At 36.3% G+C, this 11221-nt stretch overlaps 1 protein-coding gene across 1 annotated transcript; it reads right to left on the reverse strand.

The window, feature by feature from the left end:
- Positions 1-1183: 1183 nt before the first annotated feature.
- Positions 1184-2038, reverse strand: LOC114370211. The gene has a single exon (XM_028327500.1). It carries the CDS (start codon positions 2036-2038, stop codon positions 1184-1186), a length of 855 nt encoding a protein of 284 aa, XP_028183301.1.
- Positions 2039-11221: the final 9183 nt, after the last annotated feature.

Here is an 11221-nt window from a genome sequence, read left to right on the forward strand (position 1 = left end):
GTTGTTTTAGACTCTTCTAATTTTTTAAAAATAAAAGTTGTTCAAGGTTTTCTCTATTTTTTCTATTTATTAGGGACAACTTCCCATACTTTCTACTCATTTCCATATCTCAGTTATCTCCGGCATTTATTTTTCTCTCTCTTTCTCCTCTTTCTTCTCCCTTTCACATTAATTAAACCATTTTACGTGATGCTTTACTCTTCCTTTACTGCTTACTCCCTCTGCTCTCTAAATACACTTTTTATTTTGCACCCTTCTTATTCCCCTTCCCTCTATCATTTGGGTTTTCTTTTTTCTCTCTGTTGTTGGGGTTTTCTTCTTTCTCTCTTGCTACAGCAAAAAATGGTGGTATCTCATCGAGGGTTCGACCAACCATCATTCGATTTGGGCATCGATGATGATGATGACGAAGAAGTTGATGATGCGGTAGTGGTTGAGAAGTCACAAGAGAACAACAACGATGAACCAACGTACAATTACAATCATGTTGTGTATCAAGATTCACAAGGGTATGATAGTGAGAATCTTTCAGTTGAAGACTTGTTTGATAATGATGGATTAACTCAAGATAGTTTCTTTGAGGTCAGCTCTAAAGAGAATAGAGAATTCATGGCAAATAGAACAGAGCCTTTGAATGAGGTTGAAAATGGAGCATTTGGAGAGTCTCAAAATGAAGAAGCAATGAAATCAAGAGTCAATGAAATCTAGAACGAAGGGGTGGAAGAAGTAAAGACTGAAGATCTCAAATGTGTTTTTGATTTGAATGAAGTCCCAATTGAAGGGTGCAAATAATACTTGGTTGGCTGCTTGTGACTAAGGTGTTGAATTGTCACTTGGCTAAGATCTTGTGATTAGGGTGTTGTGAGTTGTCAGCAAGATTAGATGCCTCAACATGCAAAAACAATAGCTTTATGGTTTAATTATATGACTTGAACTTCTAATTTAGTCCTTATATAAGAAAATATTTTAATTTGATCCTTACACAATGAAAATGTTCTTTTGATAAAATTGTAACACTGTTATAAGATTTACACAATGAATTACCCATGTTGTTATTCCCCTCGTGAGTTACAGGAAAGTAACAGATACAACATGCTTTGTGGTAGATACAACATGCTTGATGGTAGATACAACATGGGTAATTCATTTGATAAAATTAAAGTTCATTGGATTAAAATATTGACTACAATTGCAATTGATTCCTAACATTTTGTATTACAATTGGATCACACACAATTTGTGTTGGAAGAAGACCTTCTCTATCTAATCGAGCTTTATTCACATCTGGAATTTTATACCGATTGGAACCTTCCACTTTCAATATCTCCCTCATGCATAGTTGTAAAGTCAACCAAACATACTCCACTTTTTTTGTTGGGTATTCATCAAATGACTTCTTAACTGCTTCAATGAGTTCATCTACACTATTTGCTCTAACCTTTTGTTGTAGAGATTGAATAGCACTAAAGAACCCAAGATCCAAAATATTTAAATCTGGTGAATTTGCTGGTTGACACATCAATCTTATGTTAAAACCATTTTGTGTACCAACTCTTATAATGTCTTCATCATTGGGATCAACATGACTTCTAGCATTGTCTTGTTGAATGAAGATAGCACTTCCTAATTCTTCCCTTGGCCAACAAGATTGAATTTTAGGAATAACTTTTTCAATCAACCACTTTCTGTTGATGTCCCTATTGACTGACGTAATCGGTTTCATCACCAAGGTGCCAACTTCTCTATTCACACTTATTCTCAAAGCTGGTTCTCGTGTGACAAAAGGCCAGACGCCTACTTTCCCAGAGAAAATTTCATTCCCTTCATTATCAAATTTTGGACAACCCATAGCAACTAAAAACATCACTTTCCCTATATAATGTGAACTTTGACATTGACGAAGAGGATCTTCTTCCACGGGAAGCAAGTAGTACTTTTCAGTGTTTTTACTCATGTAGAACCATTTTTCATCGATATACACAATATTATACATATCAATGAATTTTGGTTCATCAAGTAGACTAGTGTGGTCTATCATGGATAGGCAAAACTATAGTCGAGCTCTCTTGTGATGGTCTTTTAGATGGGGTTTTATAGCATTTGAGTGTCGTCAGATGAGACCCTCTTTCAAAAGTTTGAACAAAGTGTTATGATTCATATTTAGAGCAGATGCAAGTGATCTCAAAGTGGTTCTTTTGTGCAAAGGAACGTCAATAAATTTGTTAAGGTCTACTTGGACTCTCTTCCAGCCACAATTTTTGGTCTTTTTATGGACACATTAACATTTGTACCGTGCGGAGTATCCTTTGCCCGTTTCCAAATTCTTTGAACAGTTCGTAAAGAAACTGAAAATAAAGTGGCCACCTCATTGGTTGTAGTGCGTTTCAATTTGCCATTGACGTTTTTCTCAAGTAATGTAGTATATATTGCCCACCTTTGCTCATTTGATAAGAACTTTTTTTTCCTTACTCTAGCATCTTCATGTGATACATTAACATTTCCTAGAGAAAAAGAAAACAAAATACTAGTAATCAAAACACAGAAAAAAAAAACCATGAATCTATCCTGTTAATCTGACTCACAAACACATGCTATTAATCTGGATCACGAACACATGACACAATCACTAACACAATATAACTTTTAAGTTCTAACTATCACCAACAAATAAGCTTTGAACAAACAAATCAGATTTTGACCCAAAAAAAATAGATTGAATATTTTAACAAGAACATTATATTCAGTATATCAATCTCAATTGCAAAAGCGTGTTTCAACAAATGAGAAATATCAATACAGTTTGTGCAAATACTGTGCAAATACGTAATTTGAAGGCAAAAGAACACCAAAATAGAGTACCAGCATTGAAGACGGAATCAGTGTCATCACCCGCATTGAGGAAGGAATCAGTGTCATCACCCGCATCAAGGACATAATCAGTGTATTCTCCTTCATTGAGGATGGAATCAATGTCTTCAATATTTGAATCATCGTTAGCATCTAGTTGCAAATAATCGAGATTCAGGTAAAACACGGGATAATGACGATTTCCATTTGTATTGAGATCAAGAACAAGAGTGTCATCGACCGAAGATCGAACTACCAATGGAACTGCCGCTTGCCTCTCCTCATCAAGTTCTTCGTTTTGATATTGAATTTCACTAACCCTTCTATGTAAGGAATTTCATTTAGATCAAACTGATAGTTATTGGAAGCCATACTACTCTTTGTTGCAAGATGAAACAGAGGACCCAAAATTTATTATGGTATACTTCCAAATTTTGGCTCCAATTTATTTGGCTCAAAATTTTCACTCAAATCTTGCCTCCAAAGTTCTTCTTCTGAGTTTAATTTTTGGTTCCTCGTTGAATGATTAATGAGCTTTAATATGAGAAGAAGAAAGGTTTTTAGCAGCTCATGAAACAGAGTAGAGTTTTTGATGGAGAGAGAGATTTGTTTAGAGTTTTTGATGGAGAGAGAGATTTGTTTTTGTTAATTACACGTACATTAAATGAGAGAGGAGAGAGTTTTTTTTTTTTTTTGTTTTCGGATTCCTCCTTCGGCTGCAATTGTCATGGAATTGTGCAGTGCATTTATTTTCATTATCACTCTTATAATTGGAGTAATTGGATATTTTACTTATTTTAAGCCTTTAATAATTTCCTTAATTAGTGTGCAAAAGTCTAAAACGACTCTTGTTAAAAAACAGAGGGAGTAACTAGTAGTTATTGTTAGCCTTTCAATAAGTAAAGAAATATTCAGTAACAAAATGTATTTTTATAAGAAACTCATTAAAAATGACAAATTAAATACAGAAAAATCACATTTTTAAAAGACAGATAACTTAATTATACTTTTATTTATTTATCAATTTTGCTAACACCAACCTTTCTTTTAGGGAGTCACCATGCTGCTATCAGTGTCAAGTATCCATTAACATCAACCTTTATTTTGTAGTTTTAAATTTTTATTTGAAGTAAAAATGCTCATACAGTATAAAGATATATGCCATATATTTTAGGGAAAACTTAGGTGTAATACCTTAAATGCTAACCAGCACCCTTAAAACACATAATTATTAGCCTGCATAATTTTTTTTTTATGATTTTTAAATGTATTCTCATATAATTTTTAATAATATTTTTAAAAATTTCTTAATTTTTGAACGCTAGTTAACATGCAAGATTCATATTTTATACTGGGTAACAAAAATTAGTATTATTAATAATACTAACATTTAGAATAAAAAAAATCCTCTTATTTTATATAGTGGAGATATGAATAGTTTTAAACTGTTCAATCCTGACTGGATTTAAAATTTATAGAGTCAAAGGGAAACTGAAAAGATTTATTAATCATGCATGTGATTGAAAGTTGCGGCCAACACACAGGCTTGCTAATTAATTAATCCGCATTATTTTCTGTTTTGAGCAGCATATTCTAACATTAGCTTGCTGCTTCGGCTATCCTAGGTTTACTTGTTAATCTTTTTCGAAAACGTACGCAATTTCGATTGTCCTAGGTTTCTTTTAAATTTCTTAGAGAAAATGTTCCAAACTTCAATATATATGGATTCTTTACAAACTGGCATATGTTTGTTTACCGTTATTATTTGGATATCCAGATACTTTAAACCATAAATTTATTATAATTTAAACTAACTCCAAAGCCACTTGGCCTTCAACACTGCAGGATGCAACGCACCAAGGTGCTAATTGCTTTTCTTTTAACAAAAAAACAAAAATAGACATAAGAAAAGGCCAAGTTGAATCATAAGCACGCCAATAGATAGCAAATCTAAAGTATTAATTCATGTATCTGCAGCCTTTTTCTTTGATATTCATGTATCTAAGAATCTTCATGCATCATAAACATTAAACAGTTAATAGGTGCACCTTCAAATGCGCAAGTGGGGATTAATAAAATGCCATAGACCAAAGTAGGCCTTAATGCAGGTTTAAGCAATTAATTTATCTGCAAGTTGATTCGTTTCACTGCAATAAATAATTAATTTGAACGCTCTCGTACACAGGTTTTTTTATTCATTATTTATTATTCCCTTTTTATTGATGTGTAGATTGTAGAGTGACTAGATTCACGAATACAATTGGATTGGATCATAAACGGATAATGATTAATGGAGCCAACAAGAAGACATATATGAACAATTTCACTAGATCCTCTGGCTGCTCCGCTGGCAATAGAAACAATTACACAAATTTCAAAACCTAAAAAGTTCGTGACACGAACACAATGCTGGGCATCTGGTTCGAATGATCTTTTTAATTAAAATGTTTCCAACTTTCGACATGTTCATTGTACCTGGATTGTGTATGTTGTGCAGAGGATTTTCAATTCAATTATGCCCCAGCCACCTGCTTAATTCCCAGATACATATATAGATAATGATATATTCGTGATAAAACATTCTTGTCATCTGATATGTGTCCCTATATATATATATATGCGCTGATTATAATAATAATTCTACTCTTTGAACCACGTGTCTTTAAACATATGCTGTTAGCCGCCAGTTCTCCACATATGAGTTAAGATCGTTGGAGCTTTACCAAAATTACAATATAAAATTATGTATTTTGAGATCGGGAAAATTCTAGAAGCACGACTAACCTGGTCAATAAACATCACAATCAGGCTTTGCACTATTGACTTTACTTTTTCAAAAAAAAAAAAAGGGTACCACCTGACTTACTTTAAGGGGAAGAAAATAGTCTGGGACCGGATTGTGGTTTTGAGAACTTATACTTCCATTGGACGTTGACAAAAAGAAGAAAAAATGAAAGAAGATAAAAAATAATACAGACGGCGCGGACTAATTTTTTGTTTGTTAGGAAAACAAATCAAATTTCCAATCTTTAAGATGTTATTCTGATAAAGAAAAAAACTGTTATTCTTATCATTTAGATTTTGATTTTAAGATTATGATGATGCAAGTATATAATAAAAGAGAGTTCTTGTATAAAGAGAAGAGACAACACTCAACAAAGGGGGTTGATCATCTAATTGGGAGGATTTTTTTTTTTAACTTTGTCCAAAAAAAACTAATTTTATTTGAGATAATGAATACTTAGTCATGAATGTTCTCTTGGATGAAGAAAAAAGGAGTTGAATGAACAAGTTAATTTTGTTTCTTTCATTGTTTCTATTTATATTGTTTTGAGTATGCTTCATCTAAGATTTCCTGGGGCATGTGGTAATTCTATGCGGGGAGGTTTTCCCAAAGTGGTAGAGCTGATATGGTTGTGCAACTTGGTGATTAGTCATACGAGAATTGAAGCTAGATGAAATTGATGATAGATGGCATGTGAGATTTTTGTGTTGAAAAACCTTCTTGATATTGTGAAAGCCATACAGCTTGTCCTAATGATTAGTGCGCAAGTATAATAATTAATAAGTGTCATCATCCAATACTCATGAAAAAGTATTGAAATAAAAGATATGACACAGAACATACACAAATTTGCAAATGTAAAAGCATGATTAAAGATGGTTGTGACCAACTTCCATGGCAACTAGAGTTAAAGATATTAACGGTAAAATTTGGAAATTTTAATCTAAGGTGGAATTTTTCGGGAACAATTAAAATTTACTAATTTCAATTCTTTAGGATGTCAATTGTTTAGATAAAGATAAAAATATTATTCACATAATTTAAATTTAACACATTATTGGTTTGATTTTAAGATTAGGACAATACTTGAATCTTAGACATTATTTAAGAAGTTTGATTTCACTTCTATTCAAATTAATTAATAACTTATTTATTGTTTAAATAGCAACACTCCATTCTTTATAACTTTCCTTTGTATTAATTGTATTTGTTTTATATATGTACCAAAAAGTTGCATTTGTTTAGGCAATAAGTTTAGAAAAAATATAAATGAAAAATTATACATTTAATAGATTCAATATGTGAGCTATCGCTTAATATATTCAACATCAATTATTTTCTTATAATTGAAACATTACATATTGTACTATATCGGACCCATAGGAGATCGGGTTGGAGGTAACCACAATGTTGTAGTGCTCTTAGTGGACGTCATGGATAGTTACCAAATTCGAGCTTAACCTTGCTATTTATACAGGAGGAGATACTTAAAGAAGGTGAATAATATTCTATCTCTGCTACGTTTTTGGCTCGCATATTGACTTGAGTGTCGGAGTCCCTTTTCAAGTACTCATCCCCACCACTAGAGAAGAAGCTCATGCACACAGAGAGAAGGAGAGATACAAATTAGAGCAGCCGGGAGACATTGATCCTGGTAAAAACATTTGGCATCCACTGTGGGGTTGAATAAAATTTCCTTTGGTCACAGGAGTACTATATGGTAATGACCAGGAGCTCAACGATTAGATCATCAAAGATGGAAGAAGCTTCTATGATCCAAAGCTTTTGAGAGCAACTAGAGGCTCTCCAGAAAAAGAACGCATAAGAAATGATCACGCTGAGACAGAAACAATAAGTAGACCTCCAGGCACTACAGGAGCAAAACAACACCATCTAAGCTCAGTTGCAGGCATCGGAGGCCAACATGGTTCCAACTCATCTAGGAGAAACTAAGTTGGAGCATTCCTCGTATGAAACTAACCATCACACCAACACCATAGGAAGGTCTCACCAGAGATCTTACAGCCAACCCGCTGAGCTGTGTTGCCGACATTTATTCGTCAACGATATCCTAGATGCACCCCTTCCCTTTGGGTAGAAGTTGATGAACATCAATCGGTATGAAAAAACTATAAACCCTGATGAGCACATCAAAGCCTATGTAACACAGGTGAACATGTTCACCAATGATGACTCCATCCTCTATAGATTATTTCTGAGCTCATTAAAGGGACCCGCCTTAACATCTTGGCATCAACTCCCTCTCAGGCCAATTGATACATTCGACACACTCATCAAACATTTTGGTGCGCAATACGCTACGTGCCGACAACATCACATAACATCGGTGGCCCTGATAATGAGTCACTATGGGACTTCATGTCTTGTTTCTTTGAGATTGCAATAAAGATCCGAGACCTCGAACCCAGAGTAGCTCTTCATGCCATGATAGCAGCTCTCAAACTGGGGGCGTTCACAAATAGCCTATGCAAGAAAAGGCCAACAAGCATGCACTAATTAAGACACCATGTTGTTGGTTTCATCCAAATAGAAGAGTTGTCAGAGTTTCGAGACAAGGTCTGAGGAAGAAGTCAGAAAAAAGGCGATGCCAACAAGGAGAAACTCAAGGCCATCAAAGAGAATGGTGATTTCAAAAGGCAAGCACAACAATCAAGATACACGACGTACACCTCATTGAACAGGACACCCGAGCATGCATTTTGGAGGAGGCTTTCAACACAGAGATACTAGCGTTGCCTCGACCTTTAGGCTCTCACAACCAAGCTAACCATAGCAAACAGTGCAGATACCATCAAAACTATTGTCACTCTACTAAAGAGTGCATAGTTTTGAAGAACAAAATTAAAGAGCTTATTCAGAAGGGGTGCTTGAACGACTTTGTGAGGGGAAATAATTACAACTGCGAACGCTACAGAGCCGGAGGCAATGGTGGTTGCCGCGATGGTTACCGGGGAGGATACGCAGGCAACCGCTTCAATTACCAGCAACATCCAACAGGAGACGGCGAACAACAACAAAAGGAAACTCCTTAGGGTGTCATCCAAGGAGTAATCAACATAATTGTTGGTGGTTTTGCTGACGGAGGATGCACGAATTTCGCAAGGAAACTTCATCTCCAAGCTTTGAAGAACATAAACTCAGTACACACCAAGCAGATGCCTTGTTGTTCTATGCTCCCGATCACGTTTACAGATGCTGACTTCATAAGCAACGACCCTACACAAGATGACTCAATGGTGGTGACTATCATAATTGTAGGATGGGCACCTCAAAAGGTTCTCATTGATTAAGGAAGCTCGTCCAATATCCTATGCTCGCCAATCTTTTAGAAGTTGGACATCCCTCATGACCTGATACAACTTCATGAGAAACCGGTGATCGGATTTGTGAAAGAACAAGTAGATGCCAATGGCAAGGTGAACTTGTTGACCATTTTTGGCACATGGGCACTCTCCAGATCTTTAATAGTCCCCTACGTGTTGGTAAATGCAGACACATTGTACAATGTCTTACTTGGAAAGCCTACCCTCAACATGATTGGAACCATTGTGTCTACACCGCACTTGGCCATGAAATTCCCTTCATCTAGTGGAAAAATCATCTCAATCAAGGTTAACTTGGTGGATGCACAAGAGTGCTACGTCAAAAGCTTTAAGATTGAGCCATACAACCTTAAGGAGGAGAAGAATAAGACATTGAGTTCTAGCGTCAATGCAATCACCTCGAAGGATCTAGACCCATGAGCAAATGTCAAGGACCTTCCCTTAATGCCCATTGAAAACCTTGAGCATTTCCAGATCGAGAAGGAGCCACATCAGTGCATTAAGATTGGGAAAGAAATGGGAGACGAAGTGCAAAAGGAGATAACTCAAGCGCTCTTTGACAATGCCGACTTGTGTGAATGGAGTGCCTCTGACATGTCAGGCATCGACCCTGACTTCATTTTCCATAAGTTGGCAATCTTCCCTAGGGATAAACCCATAGCTCAGAGGAAGCGTAAACTGAGAGACGAAAGGAGGAAAACAATTGAGGTGGAAACCGAGAAACTTTTGGTTGTTAAATTCATTAGAGAAGTGGACCACAAAACTTGGCTAACCAATGTCATCGTGGTGAAGAAAGCAACTAAGAAATGTAGGATGTGCGTAGACTACATCGACCTCAACAAGGCTTGCCCCAAAGATGCTTATCCTCTACCAAGAGCATCGATAGGCTTGTCAATGAAGCTTGTGGCTTTAGGTTGCTCCACTTTTTGGATGCCTACTTTGTCTATAACCAAATTAAGATGTACCCACCCGATCAAGAGAATACAACATTCATCACTGAAGCTGCCAATTATTGCTACAAAGTCATGCCTTTCAGCCCAAAGAATGCAGGAGCAACCTACCAGAGACTCATGGACAAATTTTTTAAGGAGAAGATCGACATAAATGTCGAGGTTTATATAGATGACATGGTGGTGAAGTCTGCTACCCCAGATCAGCATGCCAAAGACTTGGTGAAGATTTTCACAGAGCTTAGGAAGCACAACATGAGGCTAAACCCCAAGAAGTACACTTTGGGGTCAACGAAGGTAAATTCTTGGGTTTTATGCTAACCCACAGAAGAATAGAGGTGAATCCATACAAGTGTAAAGCGGGCATCACAATGTGAAGCCCATAAAATGTAAACAAGGTTAAAAATTAACTAGAAAGTTGGCCTCTCTATCCAGATTCCTACCCAAGATGGCAGAGAAGTCCAAGCCTTTCTTCAAGTTGTTGAAGAAGTCCTAAGACCAGTTTATTTGGAACGAGGAGTGTGAGTAAATGTTCGCAAAATTCAAGAACTTTCTAAAAACCCTTCCAATCTTAACTCGACCTACATCAGGTGCAGAGCTCCTACTCTATCTAACTATTTCTAATATGGGTATCAATTCAATGTTGATGCAAGAGGATTGCAAGAGGCAATCGTCGATCTACTTTACAAGTATAGTATTATAAGGGGTTGGGCATAGATATTAGATGATTGAAAAACTGGCACTATGGTTAACTTAGCAAAGAGGCTATGCCCTTACTTTGAGAGCCATTAGATCAAAGTCAAAACTAACCGCCTTATTAAGGAAGTCCTCCACAAACTAGAGCTCACAGGAAGGATAGTCTCTTTCTCTATGGAGCTATTAGTGTTCGGCCTAAAATTTGAACCTCGGGGGGCGATCAAGGCTCAATTCTTAGCCGATTTCATGGCAAGGTTACCTCCAAAGCCAAGTTGCAGTAGCGAAGGAGAATGGTGGATGCTCTATGTAGATGGAGCATGTAATCCAAAGGGCAATGGAGCTGAAATTACACTCAAGGGACCAGAGGACATCTCACTCGAGTGATCACTGAGGTTTGACTTCACCATACATTTCAAATTGTTACAGAGGTCACACCGTCTAGTGCTTACACCATACATATATATCTCAAGCTCTTTCGTCTAATTTAGTCTCAAAGCTTGAGAGGCTTATGTATTATACTGGCCCACAGGAGATCAAGTTGGAGGTAACTGACCTCCATGACCTTATAGTGCCCTTAGTGGGTGTCGTGGACGATTACC

The sequence above is a fragment of the Glycine soja genome, chromosome 10, assembly GCF_004193775.1.
Source record: "Glycine soja cultivar W05 chromosome 10, ASM419377v2, whole genome shotgun sequence".
Lineage (NCBI taxonomy): Eukaryota > Viridiplantae > Streptophyta > Magnoliopsida > Fabales > Fabaceae > Glycine > Glycine soja.

Bases quoted from the DNA above. Each gene is read 5' to 3' on its own strand.
- LOC114370211 (XM_028327500.1), bottom strand. From the start codon at position 2,038: ATGATAGACCACACTAGTCTACTTGATGAACCAAAATTCATTGATATG.